An 18,415-nucleotide genomic window follows, 5' to 3' on the forward strand; every position below is an offset into this window, starting at 1 on the left:
TTCACGCTTTATGTATGAAGAATGCTTTCATATATTTATCAATGTTCCACTTTACTTCAACCTTCAACCATTATGCTATTTTCTATTTGACTAATCATTTACTATTGCGATAGACAATTTGTTGTATCTCTACCATAACAGGTCAATTAGTTAGATTTGTATGCACGGCCACAGCTTCAGTTATTCAATTCCAGTGTAAACTGACACACGACATCGTTATTACAAGAACGTCTACGTACAATTATGTAAACTGTGTATACCGTAAAGCAGATCACAGCGACTCAAAATGCATTATAGTAACGCCTTTATAACAGAATTTAAATTAGATGATTTTAATAATTGCTATGATGATTAATTAAATTCCGCTCATGGGCTATAGAAAATGGGAACTAGGGCCTTCATATGACAACGACTCTATAGCTCTCGTCGTGTGGTTTTTTGCCCCTTCGCCATCTTGAAATTTTCAAGTATTCTTTGCTAATAATTAATATATTCAGGCGTTACTTTGCCAAAACGTATGTTAATGAAAGGAAGGTGGATATCATTGAAAAAATATACAACACAAGCGTAACTATTTTGCACGGTTTACCTTCTTGGGGAGTAGCAAATTAATTTACTTCTACGTGTTAAATAAAAAATAGCATAATGGCAAGATAATAGCATGACGTCTCGATGTCATTTACTGTCTTCATCGACTTTAATGTTGTTGTTTCTATGTTCTATGTTTATTCGGACAGATTCCCCGTTTATTATAACTCATATCCGATATGCGAAAAGATTTTTCACTGGCAAGTCATATGGGTTAGAATATAGTTTAGAACCAATTTCATTTGTACACTTTTTAAGATTCTAGTGTGACCATTTGAGCTGTTAAGAAGGAATGTATTCGCCTTAAAATTTACACAGTCATAAGTACTGTAATCGTACTGTAATAAAAGTTTTTTTACTTCAAACATAATATTTGTTTTATGTCAATGTATCCATTATATCGATCTCTTCGAGTCTTAGTTTGTCGTATGTCCACGAACATCCCAGCTATAATTGTTTAAACCAGAGTTGGGCTAGCGCCCTAGTTTTAACCCGGCGCTTTATTAATGCTAATCTTAAATCGGGTCGCTAGGATTAAATCGAATTAAAGCCTATTATCGCCCAAAGTCGAGGGCAAAAACTATTTACAGCTGAATATTGTTTTTTTTTAAGTTATTGAATGTCACTATGTTTGACCACTGTGATATTCAATTATTTTTGTGAAATTACCCCACTAGTTTGTTATAATTATTATTACGACAGACAGGCGCAAAGTTACCTGTCGGTGTCGGCTTTCTACATAATATATTTCGGTGAGTGTGCTCTTGAGCTCCAACAGCTAATCTCGCCTGCCCTCTTTTACCATCGGAGATTCAGACGTACGGCGGGATATCACCCTTACTTGATTGAGGTTCCCTTCAGACGTACTAACTAATTTTTCATCATCTTTTAATAAGCGCACAAACCAGGAATGGAATTCCATACCTGCCACTGTGTTTCCGAGAACAAACAACTCGAGTGTCGGGGTGCGACTGAATAGGCATTTTCAGGGCGAGCTGTGCCAGCGTAGATCCTATCTTTGCTCTAGAGCTAGATAAATTTTGAGGAACATTTTCCTTAATTTTTTTTATATAATCACAAATTACATACATAATTAAGTTAATCAATACATAACAACAAATACAAGTCGTTTAAACATTTTATAAATAGCGACGGCTCTTACCTATGTAGCGGCCCGTACAATCAATACCCTGGCGCCCTCTAATATGCACGCGATCAAAAGGGAATACTTACAGTTTCTTCCCCAGCGATCAGAAATTCGGGTGCTAATAGTGAAATTGTAAATGATGTTGGGAAACAATAGCTCGTTTACTTCGCTTGCGCTGCTAGAGACGCAAGGCTCGTTGGAGGCTTCGTGAACGACGCCCGGCGCCACTTAAGGTTGCTAACAAAATTGACTACATGTTTGCAGTTAATGCGTGAATTCGTAACTCAAATTCATGCAGTCACGGTCTCGGATTACGACTTCACGCATTAACTGCATGCAGTTGAAACCGACTTTTCAACTTTCAGTTGAAGCCGTTAATTTCATGCAGTTGTGGTCTCGGCTGTATGAAGTTGATTATGAGTTCACGCATTAACTGCAAATATGCAATCAAACTGTTAGCAGCCTAAGACCCTGCGCTCTCCACCTTAGATAAAACTGTACAAACGTTTAAAAGTTCTAAAAGAGCATGCGACTGCTCGAAATGTTGTCGTTGATTTTAAGGAATTATATTTCTTTTCCTAGCGTGATTCGATGATATCTGGAAGCGAAGTTTAACAAAGAACACCCTTTGCTTAATATATAAATCATGGTCATTACTGAATAAATGAGTGCGTACGCGTTACGTAATTATTTAATAACATACGATGGGAATCTGTCCGAATATTGCGTTATTTGGTGATTGTCATAATTCCGAGCTTTTATCTACTTGTTGTCAACGTTTTATTATTATAAGTGGCGATATTTTTCGGTAAAAATCACTCGACAAAATTATATTTTTAACGACGTCTTTATTTCTATCTATTTACGGATTAAGGAGATAACGAATCTACGAAAACAATGGCATTTTTCCCCATATAAATGTATGGAGAAATTATTTATTACTTAAGTTATTAGTTTCGTGGATAACACAGGAGTTTACTAAGGGCTTTCAAAGTCTGTGAAACAGAATTTATTTTTTACACCCTCAGCATCGTTTCAAAAATGTTTCTTTAAAAATATTGTCTTTATCATTTTGAAATTTAGGTGTGCAACTTTGTGTACGAGCTTGTAATTGAATAAGAAATGTGCTCTAACCCTATTTGTATAAGATTTATTTTCAATTGTAGTACGAATTTGTCCGACAACACTTTACCTTTAATACAATTTCTTAAAAATATAATACGTATGACGTTAGTTATTTTAAAGGAAATATACTTTCAAGGAAATGAGAATGCTACCGTAGTGTTAAAATACGAATTTTGTATGAATAATATCAAGTGTCTAGAACACCTACATTTACACTGTTTACTACACATATCTCCTTCAAGAAATGCAGTTATTAAAAATTTAGACTAGAGCTCCGAGTATAAAAATCACCGAATACGCAAAACTAGATGTGTCGCTAACGCTGCACCACAGGTGCTGTCTGACAGCGATACGGGCGCAGCCCGATTCGCCGTGCGGCCAGTGCAGGAGGAGGACGAGCACACCTCCCAGCCCTCCGAAGTAAGCACTTCCAATAGAACACTGCCTTAATGCTTTGGCAATTTGGATGAACGTTAAACTGGCGATTATCACGCTATTTACGTAGTTACGTAGTTTTATCCTCGTGGAAGTGCGTCTTTGCGTTTCTTAGACACAAATATGTGCTGCTTTGCACTTTTCCCTTGAAATTGTGGCATTTGTAGATGCATCAATGTCACAATTTCACATTCACAGCGTGATGTTGACGGTTGGCGATTTGTCCGGACCTATATATATCTTTGGGTGCTTATTTTACCGTTATCAATAGAAACAAACGAGTGCGCTCCTGGTGTTGCTTCTTTAGAAATACTTCTTCTAGTTGATAGTAATCGTTGGCTGTTGAAAATGTATCTAAAATTGTTTAAACAGTCCTCTGCAAGGGTCCTGTTTACTTTACTTTACTACTAACGTTTTCAGAAAAATACTATAATCTCACTCACAGAACAATCTTAGCAATACGTAATAACAATAGCCATACGTAACTATGTCGATGGTACACACATAACCCTATATGCTTTGCTTCCATGCAACGTACACTTGCTCGTTTCGTAAATCAGGATGATAAGTGTCACGTCCAGCGCTATACGCGATACCTAAATGGCAACGAAATCACATCCAGTAAAGTCATCAAAATAAATTCATTGTAAACATAAGTTTACCTTGGGATGGAACTGGTATCTATTATTAGAATATCATTTATTTCCAAAGATATTTAACTGTAGTCATTGACTTACAATTATATGGACGTCGGGTCCGCGCTAAAAAGTGTCCGAACTTATGGGGCGTTAAAATCGTATACAGAGCATCATTCACGCTTTAGTCTTCGTTTGTTCGACTGACAGCGACAGCGAAGCAAGCAAAATTAGACAGTACTGCGATGACATTACAATTTAAATTCAAAGTTTTAGCTTTTTCATATTCCTTTACATGTGACTACGTTTAAATGGGTTGACTTGGGACATTTTTTTCGTAGTTTTTGTATTAGACCCGTCGTCCATTTATTTGTAAGTCAATGACTGTAGTCATTAATTAGTTCTATTGAGTTTCTAATAGCATTTTATGCAATCGTTGCTTAATGAGGGTTGTTAAAGTTGAGTGCCGTGTTTGGCAACAAGGCTTAGCCGAGTGGCCTAAGTAATAAGTACGAGATTTTAAAAACTAATTATGTAATGATTGCAAACGATACTTCTTTACGAGTAAATAAAATAATTTAACACAACCAAATATTCAATGTATATTTTATTAACAATCCGTGACAACAAAACGGAAGTCAAATGTTGAAAAACAAAAACTAAAGAGATAGAATAGAAGTGGCCAAATACCGCTTATATTTTAACTTAACCAATCTTTTTATAAAGGTTTATGACTCGGTTGCACGATTTAAGCCAATTTAACCAATCAGGAGGCAGTAGAGCGTTTCAAGAGCGTGATATTTGATATTTTAATTAACACAAAGACGACATTCTTTTTTTGAGACTCATTATGGTTCTGTGTACAGAACTTTTAGTTTTTCGGTTCAATAGCGAGTATAAGCAATAGAATTTTGATTCAGAACTAAAAAGAGCGCCTTTGTGATATTATGAAATTACAGTTAACAACAGGAGTAGAAAAACATATTAAAAGAAGCTTGCTGGAAAGATGGGTGTAAAAGAAACATGTTCTTCCGGAAAGTTAACATAACTTACATTAGAGAAGAATGAAATTGCGAGTATTTGACTTGTAGGGTAACAATTATTTGTTAATATCATGCAAAATAAATGCTCATAATATCGATATTACAAGAAACAAAAAAAAACAATTTTATCAAATTATGTAGTTGGGTTACATTTTTTATTTTTCCTGTGTAATCGACTGTACTTAAAAAAATAGAAATATAGTTATTCGCCAAAACAGATTCTTTTTATGATATTTAGCGACGGGACGAACAAGTAGAGCTCCTGGTTGTAAGTGACGCGCCTATCCATGACAGTTGCAGTGCCACTCAGAGCATTAAATCGCAAAGATCTGAGGGGTATAGCCACTGTACCCGTCCATTATTAAAAATTATTATTTATATATAGAAAAAATACAGAAAACTAGTAATAGCAGTAAATACTGATTCTCGAGTGGCGACCGCGTACCCCAAAACGCAGCGTGGACAAAACACCCACGAGGTGGACCGATGACCTGATAAAGCTTGTGGGAATCCTTAGGAGTTTGTTTTCGTTGCTACAAACATAGAAATCTGTTATTTGTACTTGCTTTGGTTCCCACGAGACAGGCGGCGTAGCCTCATATTATTACGATGGACGTAGGTGATAGAGTGAAATGGGTTACTCTAAACTAGAAACATAATTTATTGGTCTTCAAAATATAAGTGACAAAATAATTGAAATTAAAATAAAACGTAAATTTAATTAGTATTACTATCCATGCAATACGCGTCACAATGTCGCAGTTAGACTATAAGTATAGTCTACCTATAATACAGCCTAATGTTTAAATCATGTTTAATATGTTAAATAAATAAATGTGCTACGACGATTTCACGCCGACCACGCCACCACCGTTACCGCTCGAAAAACCATAAAGATGCCACACAGACGTTGCGCCGGCGTTGTGCTTCATTTAAATGAGAACGACACGAAAGAAGTTGCTTGTGGTTGAAATATGGAATGGGAAGATATTAAAGTACAGATATATAGAAGAAAACGCTTTTTAGATATGACTTATTTGAAACAATGAATGATAAATTTCAAATCTATGACTCTAGCTGAGTTTGCACTTCTCTTATTATCATTTCAAACGACATTATAACATGATACTATTCCAGAGGAATCACATTATTATAAGTACATAAAGTATTTTTTCAACTATTGTACGTGAATTATATCGTTACAAACTGACATAAAAAAGAGCAGTTGAAAGACTAAAATAATAGAGTTATTTGAACGTTCAGCTGAACGCCCCGCAGCTGCGAAATTGCAGTCTAAGACGCCGACGACTTTCCGATCGGCACACGTATCTAGAACCACCATTACACGTTCTAAAAGATACGTATTGTAACCTTTATCTGCTGTCGTAAGAACTATTCAGGTACTTAAAAAAGATCTTCATATTCTACTTTATTTAACATAAATAGCGTAATCCACAAAACGACGCCATAAGTAAGTATAATAAAACGTCACACATACAGCCAGGCTTGCATATTCGCACGAACGGCAGTTTTTACGCGCTTAAAATATCACTGCGCTTTACAGCTCACTTTATTGCCACTTCCATTAAAGGCAATGATTGTACAGATTTTAGACACTAAAAACCTAACCCTGGGGTAATAAAGCCACACCTACAACTACAACTTTTCAGGAGAGAGGTTTAAAGATTCTACGAACGAAATTACTCGATGCCTTTTTTGTACTGTAGCAAAGTTATAAGATTTCACATATACTTACATAATTCATAAAATTCGTATTATTTTTGTGACTTTCACGTGATAAAAGCACTTTTGATATATGATCACATGTGGCTTTATTATACTAACGGGTTATATTTTTTATTTACCATGTTTGATTATTTTTCGTTAGTAATTCTGTTACGTTCATGATTAATGAAATTTTGCTGATTTAAAATTAGAAAAGATCAAAAAAGGAGAAAATACTAGCTACAGTGTTAGTATACAATTTCCATCGAATGTTACATTTTTTTTTCATGATTTTCATTTATAGGCAAATAAAATAAATCTTGAAGAACTCTGACATGAAGAAAACACTCGGCCTTCGTACTACAACTTAAAAAGGACATATTCACTTTGGCCACTGTGTTTTAATAAAAAAAATCTGTCGTGACGAGTCGGTGAAGACATTTTATAATATAATACTAAAGTGCTGACGAATAATACAAGAAAAGCATTAGTATTTACCATTTTGAACCTTTCATTTCGTGATTTCATGTTTAATTTAATAACTAAATTACTTAAATCTTAAGCCAGAAATAAGTATAAAATAAGACATGAAAAAAGGTTACAAGTTCTTTGAGTATATCAAAATAATAAAAAAATTATTAAAAGCGAAAATTTTTCCATTAATTTTGTTGGGTAAAGTTTCTCCGAGAGCCACACAAGTATACAAGATAAGTAGTACAACTTAATACAAACATAGCAGCGCGGTTTGTAGGTGTGCGGATCCCCGCTGCGCTCTGTGTACGGACACACACATTCACATATACTCGCAGAGACCTCGAGTTGCTGAGCGCGTGCTGTCACACACATCATTGATTATAGAATTGAAACGTTAACTTAAAAATTACATCAAATAGTACCCAAATTTTCTTGTGTTTACGACTGTTTGAACAAGAATGCCGCAAATTCAGAATTGTTCAACATTTCATTTCAATTTCATAATCATAAACCTATAATTGACATACCGATCCTCGATACTAGTATAAAAGTAGCTGGTATAAAAACAGCTCAACTTCTAGTCGACCTTCATGAAGGATGATTTTAGGCCGAAGTTTCAAGGGCCGGCTATCAGACACCCACATTGCGTAACACGTCGCAGACTATACGTGTAAATAATAAATAGTCATTAGTGTTTTATTACATTATTATGTATATTATGTATGTTAGTCTATAAGGTATGTATTTATGGGTCTTTGTAAAAAAAAATATGTAAGTACTGCATTTGACAAAGGCTAAAGTTAAAAAAAATACGGTATTTATCACAGAATTTTCGTGCTATTTCAATTTTTTTTTTTCAAATTATGTTTTCGACCTCTAGGTACAACTAACATAATAATGTAACAACCCTACGCTCCGTGTGACGTGTAACCATTGACGCGCTAAACAGGCCAGAGTTGCACTACTTGTCTTATACTATGATAAAACTGTCAATAAAATTTGTTACTATTTTTCAGTTTCTAACATACATGATGTTTTTTTAGTCAGTACCGAAAAATTGCACCTCAAATATAATTTCACCACTGGGCGCTATCTTTTCTCTTCTTGCATGTGCTGTGTTTGGAATAAGCTGGATTTTCAATGTTGTAAACTCTGCACCAATTTCACAGATTCCAATAATGTCATTCGTATTTTTTGTCAGGATGAGCTACCACAGTCGGGACCGGAAGGTGCCGAAGCGAAAGAACCAGAGGCTGATTCGATCTCAACGTCTTCTGGAGGCAGTGATGCCGGTCCCGACGTCACAGTGTTGAGGGCCCAACCACCCGTCACTCCTGCACGGCAGAAATCTTCTGATAGCAATAGGACTGAGCCGAGTGATGAGAAGAAAGGTATAGTATATTTTCTAGTTGGGTCATGTTGATAAATGTAAGCCGTTTGAGACCCATACAAAGATCTGCAACAAGCACACAGAGAAATTTGTAAAATCTACTGACTCGGTATGTGGCTCAGTTGGTAAAAACGGTGGCCCTGGTTTGGCAAGAAACGCTAGTTCGAGTCCAGTGAGATCGAATGAATTTTTCTTTGTGTTGTTCGATCTGTGTATCAATAATAATAACAAACTAGATATTGTCATTGTAATATTAAAAACATTATATTCAATAAAATAAATCGTATAGTAAACTATATTACTAACGTTCATTTTGAGGCTTAAAACTCCCATTTGTAATAAATATTTAAAAAAGCCCTTAAGAGATTCCATTTTCGACCTTAAGTTAAGTTTTCTGGTATGAAATATGATGCAATTTTACAGATAGGAACTTATACCCTGCTCTTTTTGTAATAATTTATCTCAATATTGAATTACCTTCGGTGTACATCCCAGTGCCATCAACAACGGATGACGCATTCCTCCCCGAAATACGTGACATGCCATCAGACATTCAAAGTCGACCCCGCACTACCTCCGCTGGCACCAGACGAACGGCAAACACAAGACGGTACGTACTATTGAACTTTTTAAACGTACAAATACAATACAATGGGACAATGCAAACATGGCTGTCGCAATTAGAAGCACTTTTATAAGGGTCACATAGTAAATTATTTAAGGTATTCTCTAATTGATACTTGTGAAAAGTATTTCTCAATCAACAGAAAGCATGATATCAGATATCGCAAGAACAAAGATTAAATCCAAGTTACCTAAATATTTGTTGCACATAAAGTTTGTTTGATGTGAATAAAACATGCACGTCAAAAGTCAAATTATGACAATTAACTAACACATCTTGAAAAAATGTTAATAAATTTACAAATAAACAGTAACTCAGTAGTTGTTTAAAAACAGGAAAAGATATTTAACATTTTATCATATTTGATTGGTTATAAATTTATGACACACAAATTATAAAATAATTTTGGGAATCACTTGATTTATTTTTTAATTTTTAGTTAATGAATGTAAATGTCCAAGTAATTTAAACTTTTAAATCATTTGGACAAATTTTGAAACAATATTTGAACTTAGATGAACAATGACATGTTGCTTTTTATTAGTCAAGACGCGTTACCACTAGCATTACTTCAAATTTTTGGAAATTGACTACAGTAAAGGCAATACAAGAGAATATTTTATTGTCGTATCTTTAGAGAATCATCACAGTTATCGACACAGAAACACATTAAGCTAGAAAAAGCTGTAAGAGCGAAATCGGCTTGAATGACCCGGCTCAATACAGGTTGTCAACGCATCTAGTTCGTGCATATTTCCGATCCCATCCATACGCAGCCGAAGATGTCTCATCGCGGGCGTCGACGCCCAAAGTGCCGAGTCGATGGCCGAACGAAGTTGCGATGGCACATTTCATCCCCCCGATCCGAGATGATGGCTGAACTGAAATCGCCTTAAGTCGATTCGGCGTCGATAAGTGTGATAGATAACTCCTTTAACCTCGCGAACTCAATAATTTTTGCCCTTGAATTCTTACAGAAGCAGTCCGTATATAGAGAAATTTCTAGGAAATGATAATCCACTATATAAAATTAGTGGTTTGTCTGTAAAGCGAAGACCTTACTTTAGTCAGTTTGCAATATTTGTTACAATAACGTCGGTGACAACACGAGTTTATCATTCAATGTCGGTTGTACCCATTAAACATTCTCAGAACTTAGCTCCTTTGGCTGTCGTTATTTCAAATTTTAGGTGTTAAAATTGCGTGGCTCAGTTCTTTAGCATGTCAGCTGATTCATTTGTTTTCGATCACTCATGTTCGGATACGAGTTGATTCTCATAATCGTTCACCTTCAATTGGGCAATGAATATGTTATATGAAATTTACCATCACCATGATTGTTTTAATTTTATTTTTTGTTACTTTCTTGCATCTGTTAGGAGACGGTTGTGGAAACAGTAAGTCTAATAGTCTCGTTTGGCGATTGGCTTTAGCTTATTTATTAGCATTGTAGTTTGTATATGTGGATCACACTTTTTGGATCAGGGCTACAAATGATGCTGTAAAGGGCATATAATCAGACACCTAATTTTGTTTCAAATAAATGACTTTTTAGGCTATAAGCATTATTAGGCTGCTATCAGAGTGACTGCAAGTTTACAGTTAACGCGTGAAGTCAATATTAATGCGTGAAGTAGAACTGCATACAATCGATCTCGACTTCATGAAGTTGATTTCGACTTTCACACATTAACTGCATGAAGTCGAAACCGGCTTCATGCAGTCGAGATCGACTTCATGCAGTTAGTGCGTGAAGTCATTATCAACTTCATGCAGTCGAGATCTCGGCTACATGACGTTGATTACGACTTCACGCATTAACTGCAAACATGCAGTCACTCTGTTAGCAGCCTTAGAATACCACCACACCACACATAGAATTGAAGTCATCGTCATTGTCCGCTCGATGGTTCAATTTTTTTTATGTATCCAATCCCGCAATTAATTTGTATTTTATGATTGTACTCCCGTAAACGAGATACTAATCCGCAATACGGGTATAAAAATATCAATAAGTAAGTACTGCATTTGACAAAGACCATTTGAATATAGCGTATTTTATTTGTAATTACAACTAAAATATTAAAGTGACAACCCTACGACGTATACGCGTTAACGCACCGAACAGGCGGGAATAAGACTACGTATTTACAAGTGTCCAATATCACTGCTATATAATGACTATATATCTTACCTTTAACAATGTTTTGTGATAGCTATTGTTTATAATTATGGTATCTGATTATAGGTGAGACATTTCACAACTCGAAATTACCGGTATTTTGTCTGTGATCCTGTCATTAGTAGCCCATCCTTTTATAGCCTACACACTCAAACACGCTCATATATATTTTAATATCTATCGTTACATCAATAAGCTTTTTTGCTCTTTTTTTATACTAAATTATTATAACAAACATTAATATTATTCACATATTGATTTGGTTCGTTTTAAAAACGTATTTTTGTTATATGTACGTAATGATAATGAAATATTTTTAATTAAATAAAACAAAAATTGTTATGAATTTAAACAAATTCCATTAAATATAACTACGTTTCTGGTATTAATACAATTACTTCAGAATTTCTATTTTACCTTTTTGTCTTTCTCTATTAACAATGTATTTGATGTAACATTTTAAACCGACATACAAATCCAAGGTAAGATTATCTTTTGATAACTTTTGAAAATAGTCGGCACGACACATTCACTGACTTTCAAGATAGTGTTATTGAATGTAGATACCTATTTTCACCTAAAAATACAATGGGCTCAATTTATGTGACCGCTGAACCGAATTTGTGTAACGAAATTGTACATAGCATAATGACATTTATGTCAATTGTGTAATTACTAGACGGTAGCGGAATTCCTGACACGGCGCTCAATTGTGTAATTACTAGACGGTAGCGGAATTCCTGACACGACGCGAGAATTCTCCGGAAGACACGCGACCTGTATTTTGGCTCGTATCTAGTTTATTCGTTACACATTTGACTTAAGCGACACACGGCAACTTTTAGCAGCGCGTCTGCAGCGATTCAGTCGCGATGCAGTAGCGATGATGTCACTAAGGCTCAACTCACATTGGCGCAGAGTCGAAGCGTCGCGTCGCGTCGACAACGACTCTGGCATTAGTGCGCCCGGTTCACAGTGTGGCCGGCGTCTGACGCCTCACTGCGCTCAAGTAACTACACATTGACGTATCTTGTTCCGTTGCACTGGAGGCGATTTTCGAACAAAAATGTGTAGTCTGTTGCGCTGTTGTTCGTACCTTAATCATGGGAAAATAGAGATGAATATGCTATAGGCGAAAAACATGACGCGTCGGCGTCGTGACGCTTCGACTCTGCGCTAGTGTGGGTTGAGCCTAATCATCTACCTTCACACACACGCGCGACTTTAAGCAGCGATGCAAACGCGATACTAACGCAATGCAAACGCGATCCACGTTTTTAAATTAAATTATTTATAATTTGTTGTAATTATTAATACAAAAATCGAACACCCAGAAAAAATTCCTTCGATTCGGCCGGATTGAACCGACATCTTCTAGCATACCGTGCTAGACGCTATACCAATTAAGTGGAACGAACCAGCGGACCTCACAAATTTTTGTATGTGCTTTGTCGTGTCTTTGTATTTAGTTTTTCAACTACTTTTTAGCCGTAGCGCCAACTATGAGAAATCTTATGAAAGTATTTCTTATAAACTTATTTATAATTTACTTCACTTTTAAATTTACAGCTAACAAAACAATTTGCATAAACCTGCACAGATTTTTCGCACATAATTCAACATAAGCGACTGAATCGATGCACGTTGCACGTTTGTATCGATGGATTGGCGTGTTTGTATCAATGCAATCGCCTATAAATCGTTAGAGTAGCGATGCAAAACGCGCGTTTGCATCGTTGCTAAAGGTCGCTGTGTATAACCGCTCTAAAGTTCATTGCTGTCTTCGTTACAAAAATTCGCTTCCACGCGTACCGAGGCAATGTAAATGGAATCATAAACGACAAATTCGTTTGTAGTAAATTAAATTTAATGATTTGTGTTTACCAGGCGCTCAGAAGGCGGTAACGAATGTGGCATGGGCAGTCACTATTCGACGCAGCATCTCGCGCCTCGCAGGCAACACAGTCAGACCCACTCCGAACCCGACAACTCAGCCGTGGATGCCAGCTCGCTTCACAATTCGCAAACTGGTGAGTGACGTACCATTTCCATGACGTCAAGAAATGAGTTGTTTTTATTTAGTTAGGTGTACCAACAGCATCGAGTATATAACCAGAAATAGAGACGAAATGTCATTTAATTCGTTTGAAAACTATTCTGCCATATCATTACTGTGACAACTGCGCTCCGATTGGCCAGCCCGAATTCGAAACAATTGACGGGTGTCGTCAATTGTTTCACTTCAATTCGACCAGTTAACTTGAGACTTTCTATAATGGACGAAAATTGCAAAATTACATATTTAAAAATCGACCCGTTAACTTGAACTTTGCTATATTGGACGAAAATTGCAAAATTACATATTTAATATTTAATTACCGGTGAAATTTGATTCCGTTTGTTTTGTAATTAAATGTTTTGCAGTTTTTCCCTACATCGGCGAATGGAGCAGCACGCCATTGTTAGAGATATTTTCTTTATTACAATAAATACAGAATATTTTTGGAATATACGGAGACGTACACACAGGTCAGCTGTTGGCGCTGTACTATTTCAGCTTTCTAAATTGTAATTTTATTGCAAACGAGAGTTGATATTTATAAGTGATGTATCACAGATGAGTTACCAGGAGTGTATAGCCCTTATTTCGTCTCTGTTTCTGGATATACTCGCTGACCAACAGCTATTACATTGTGAGTTATTTACTAGTTACATTTATTTGTGGTTTTATATTTAATGCACAGTTAATTACAGGTACAAACATCATGCAAAAAATGTCAAAATAAGCCTCTTTAGACCTACGTCTATGCAACAAAATGTTATTTAATTATTAATATTTTTTTAAAACAGGCAAATCTGCATATACGTCCAAATATTCACTATTTTAGTGTAAAATACAAATTGTGTATATATGTTGAACATTCAATTTGGTTCTTCGAAGAGATGGGCAAAGTGGTTGAATGTGATATCGGGGCTATCTACTATGGCACTCTAAATCTTATTTGGCTTAGTACGAGTAGAATCGGACAGTACCCCTTTTACACAGTCACTCTATCGTGCGTGAGCAGGTGCATAAATAATTAGATGAATTGGTAATTAAATTACAAATGAAATTTGTTTAAGAAAATTCCTATGTTTTCGATCAAAATATTATATTATAGTAACAACGAAAACTGGTACATTATAAATATGCACGCTAGTCGAATCAAACTTAGTACACTGTTATAATTATTACACATCAGCCAACAAACAGCATACTGTCAAACTATTAAATGATTATCTCATATCTGAAAGTAAATCCAATAAGGGCGAGTTGTACACGCTAAGAAATTCGTCGTGTCTGCTACAGAAAAGGTGAGAATGGTCTTGTACACGACAAGAAGAAGAAGAATGATGTAACCACGAAAACGTCGTGTCTGTTGCAGTCGAGAAAATGATGAGTATGTACATGATACGAATGCTTTCGGACAGACGTTTTTAGGTTAAATGTGCATTGCGAGTCTTCCAGGTAACTGTCGTTTTACTACCGTCTGTGGAAAGAAATATGTTGTTGTATATATTGACTACTAAGCAACAACCGTCAACGCGCATAAACATTTGTTTACTGACAATGCACATCACCCCGCCCCATACAATAGTAGCAGAGTGCGTTGTGTCGGGTAGACAAGAATTTTTTCTTGTCCGGCGTACACGGTTCATGTGTAGAAACGACACAAATTCTTGCATGGACCCGGCGACTTTTCTTAGCGTGGACACGCGCCCTTATTCTTAGACTTGTTACAAAAATTTAAACTCATCTTTATTGCAACCAAGCACCCATGAAACTATTAAGAACATTATTTTTTCTTTGTTTCTAGTACCAAATTGAATATTTAGCTTTTGTTCAAAAAACGATCCTTCTAATAACTAAACAAAGACCGGATCGCAGTTGGATAGTAACATATGCCGGTTACAATAGTCATTTATATTCCCAAGGTCAACAATCAGGCTGGGAAGCGACGGGTGGGGCCACAGGCATCCCATCGGGTCGGTCGAGGGTCGGAGGAGCTCCAAGATCGCTGCTCCTGGCAATGCATGAGTATACCAGCATCACTGATGAACTGGAGACTGTGTACGGATTGTTCTCTCCACCACATACGCCAAGGTAAGTTATATTATTGTTTGCGATAATAAAAAACGCATCTACGGTGTATTTGTCGTCATTTGTTTCTGGCGTATTGCCGGCACTAAATATAGTTTATAGAGGACTGTATCAATGGGTTCAGATGGTGCTATCAATGAATGAGCAAGCCCAATGTAAATGTACTTTCAGTTTGTTACAAAACAACGCACTGCTATCTATCAAAACAAATACAATAGTAAAGAAAAGGCGCCAAAAAAACAATCACATTTAAATTTTGAATTTAAATATAAAACTAACTTACTGCGTTATTATTCTAAGCTTACGAGACTATAAAATATATACAAAAGAGATTTGTTGTGATTTATGTGATTCGCTACACTTTTAAATAATTTTCCGTTAAAATCAGATAGTGAACATTTTTCCGGAAAAATGTCTAATAAAATGGAAAAATTTAAAAATATTAGAAAAATATAATTCGAGGGCTCATATTATGTTCTTCATTATAAAATAAAATTGTATATCTTAAAAGGAACTGAGAGAAAAACATCAAAATAAAACCTTTATAATGGCTCCATCGTTTTCGTTCAGTAACATCAACTTTTGATAGGTGTCAACGTCAAATGTGGAAAATATCAAGATTTTCAGTTAAAAATATTTACTTTTTTTTATATTTGGAAATTTTTCCATGAAACACAACCACTGAAAATTACCAGTTTTACCAACTATTTGCTCATTAACTCTTCAATTTGTCATTGCCTTAAACTATTATATGTTGGCGCCTCTGGTTCTTTTACGCAACTGCTCATTTTAGATGGCATCATTTAAAAAACCTTTGAACTATTCCATATTCTTTTCAAAAACGTGTAATCCATGTTTTAACATCGTCCAGAACTCCGATAACGTCTCGCCTACTGTCACCTCGCGCCGCGTCGCCGAGCGTGCGCCGGCGCCACGCCAGCGAGATGTCCAACCCGGAGTTCGCGCTTTACATGGAGAAGGAGCATTTGCGAGGCGCCGAAGAAGATGATTACATTATTATGGAGGATTTGATTCAGAGGCGGTTAGTTCTACTGATATCTTTTTTGTCCACTACCAGCTTAGTGGTGGAACAAGTATAATGCATTTAATTGTACTTACCGAAGATTATTTATCTGTGTATAGCATAAAGCATTTCTCCAAAACAGCTGCTAACTTTGAATGATTGATATACTGCTTAGGAATCACTTCAGAGCAAAATGGAATATTTTTCAACAGAAAGCAGTATTTTCCCAAGTTGTAGTTAAATTACAGAATAAAATGAAAATGATAAATTAATAATAATAATAACACACACAGATACACACTCAACATAGCCCCGCACTAGAAAAACCCTGTGTTGCACACGTAGCTGTGGACACACGTAGACAACCACAAATTATACCCAAACTCACGAGAGAAATAAATATAAGCCATATAAATATTTCTCCCGGCCCGGGAATCGAACCTGGGACCTCTGCGTGGTAGTCGATAACCGTTCGGCTACGGGAGCAGTTGGAAATGAAACTATTTTTTTGGGATCGAAAATTGCGTATATTTGCTTTTCAAACAAACCAACATTTAGAGCTCTTTACTCCCCACGTCGTTACGTTCCAAATCGTAGTCAGTGGTGATCACGGGACCTGTAAAGAGAAGAGACGTTTGTTTGTTTGAGAAACCCAATGTACACGATTTAGGTCCGAACCACGAAAAACTCAGAATTCAGTAAAAGCAGCAAAGATTTTTAAACAATACAATATACTAACTTAACGATAGGAACTCGAATATTTATTTATTTATTTATTTATTAGATGTACAAAACAGTTTACATTCACTCCTTAACCAAAGCTTAAACATTACTACTAGTTCTACTCTTGAATGTAAACCTAAACATGTACATACAGCATGACCAATCATGAGTAAACAATATTGTTTGAAATATAAATTATTTGTAAATTAATATAAAATACTTAGGCATAAATAAAACTATAACCTTAAATAAAAAATAATTACTATGACTATAACCATGAAAGAGAGAAACCGTGGTGGTTGTGGATCCGATTTCGAAATCTTTTAACATTACCATCAAACATATCCATCCCTAAATCATCGCCAGGGTCAGCCATAAGGTCATTGTAGGCCCGACACATTCTCGTCAAAGGGTTGTAAAAAGAAGTATTATTAGTATAAACATTCAATACGAATGGTCTAGGAAGGCGTCGTGGATTGCACTTGATGTTAAAATTAATATGGGACAGAAGCGTTGACGAGTTAAGGCTGCCGTGAAGCAATTTATGTAAATGTAGAAGATCCTGTACCCTACGTCTTGAATTCAAGGGCATAACCTTAAAATGGGATAACCTCTCTTCGTAACGCGACAATTTGCGACCCATGTGTGATCTGTAACTTACTATTTTGAGAGCTCTGTTCTGTACGCCTTCCAAACGTTTAGAGTGAACCTCGTAAAAAGGTGACCATACGACACAGGCATACTCAAGAGTGCTTCTAATTAAAGTATTAAACAGTGTAATAAGGGTCTTGGGGTTTTTAAATTCTTTAGTAGTTCTAGTGACAAATCCCAACATTTTGCAAGTTTTTGATACTAGAAAATTATAATGATCCCTAAAAGTAAGCCTCTCATCAAAGTAAACGCCCAAGTCTTTAGCAACCGACTTTCTCCGAAGCGATGCACCCTCGATAACGTAATCAAAGTATACTTTGTGTCGCTTGTTAGTAAAGGACATAATAAAACATTTATCGACGTGTAGGTACATGCAGTTCTGTTTGCACCATTCCGCAATCGTGGTAGCATCCCTCTGCAAAGAAACGCAGTCACCACTATTCTCTACCTTGTTAAATACTTTAAGATCATCGGCATACAGGAGACAAGAGCAGGTTAGCTTAGTGA

General features: G+C 36.0%; 1 protein-coding gene across 1 annotated transcript in view; it reads left to right on the plus strand.

Moving 5' to 3' along the window:
* The window catches only part of LOC113230905 (transient receptor potential cation channel trpm), a 542,480-nt gene that overhangs the window by 515,654 nt on the left and 8,411 nt on the right, over window positions 1-18,415 (plus strand). The window contains exons 22-27 of the mRNA XM_026465015.1: window positions 3,194-3,280; window positions 8,374-8,563; window positions 9,058-9,172; window positions 13,257-13,399; window positions 15,345-15,513; window positions 16,382-16,552. Of these exons, the coding sequence (XP_026320800.1) occupies window positions 3,194-3,280; window positions 8,374-8,563; window positions 9,058-9,172; window positions 13,257-13,399; window positions 15,345-15,513; window positions 16,382-16,552 (875 nt within the window). The remainder of the gene's footprint in view (window positions 1-3,193; window positions 3,281-8,373; window positions 8,564-9,057; window positions 9,173-13,256; window positions 13,400-15,344; window positions 15,514-16,381; window positions 16,553-18,415) is intronic.

This window comes from Hyposmocoma kahamanoa, unplaced genomic scaffold (assembly GCF_003589595.1).
Source record: "Hyposmocoma kahamanoa isolate Upper Pololo Valley unplaced genomic scaffold, ASM358959v1 64, whole genome shotgun sequence".
NCBI classification, from domain to species: Eukaryota; Metazoa; Arthropoda; class Insecta; order Lepidoptera; family Cosmopterigidae; genus Hyposmocoma; species Hyposmocoma kahamanoa.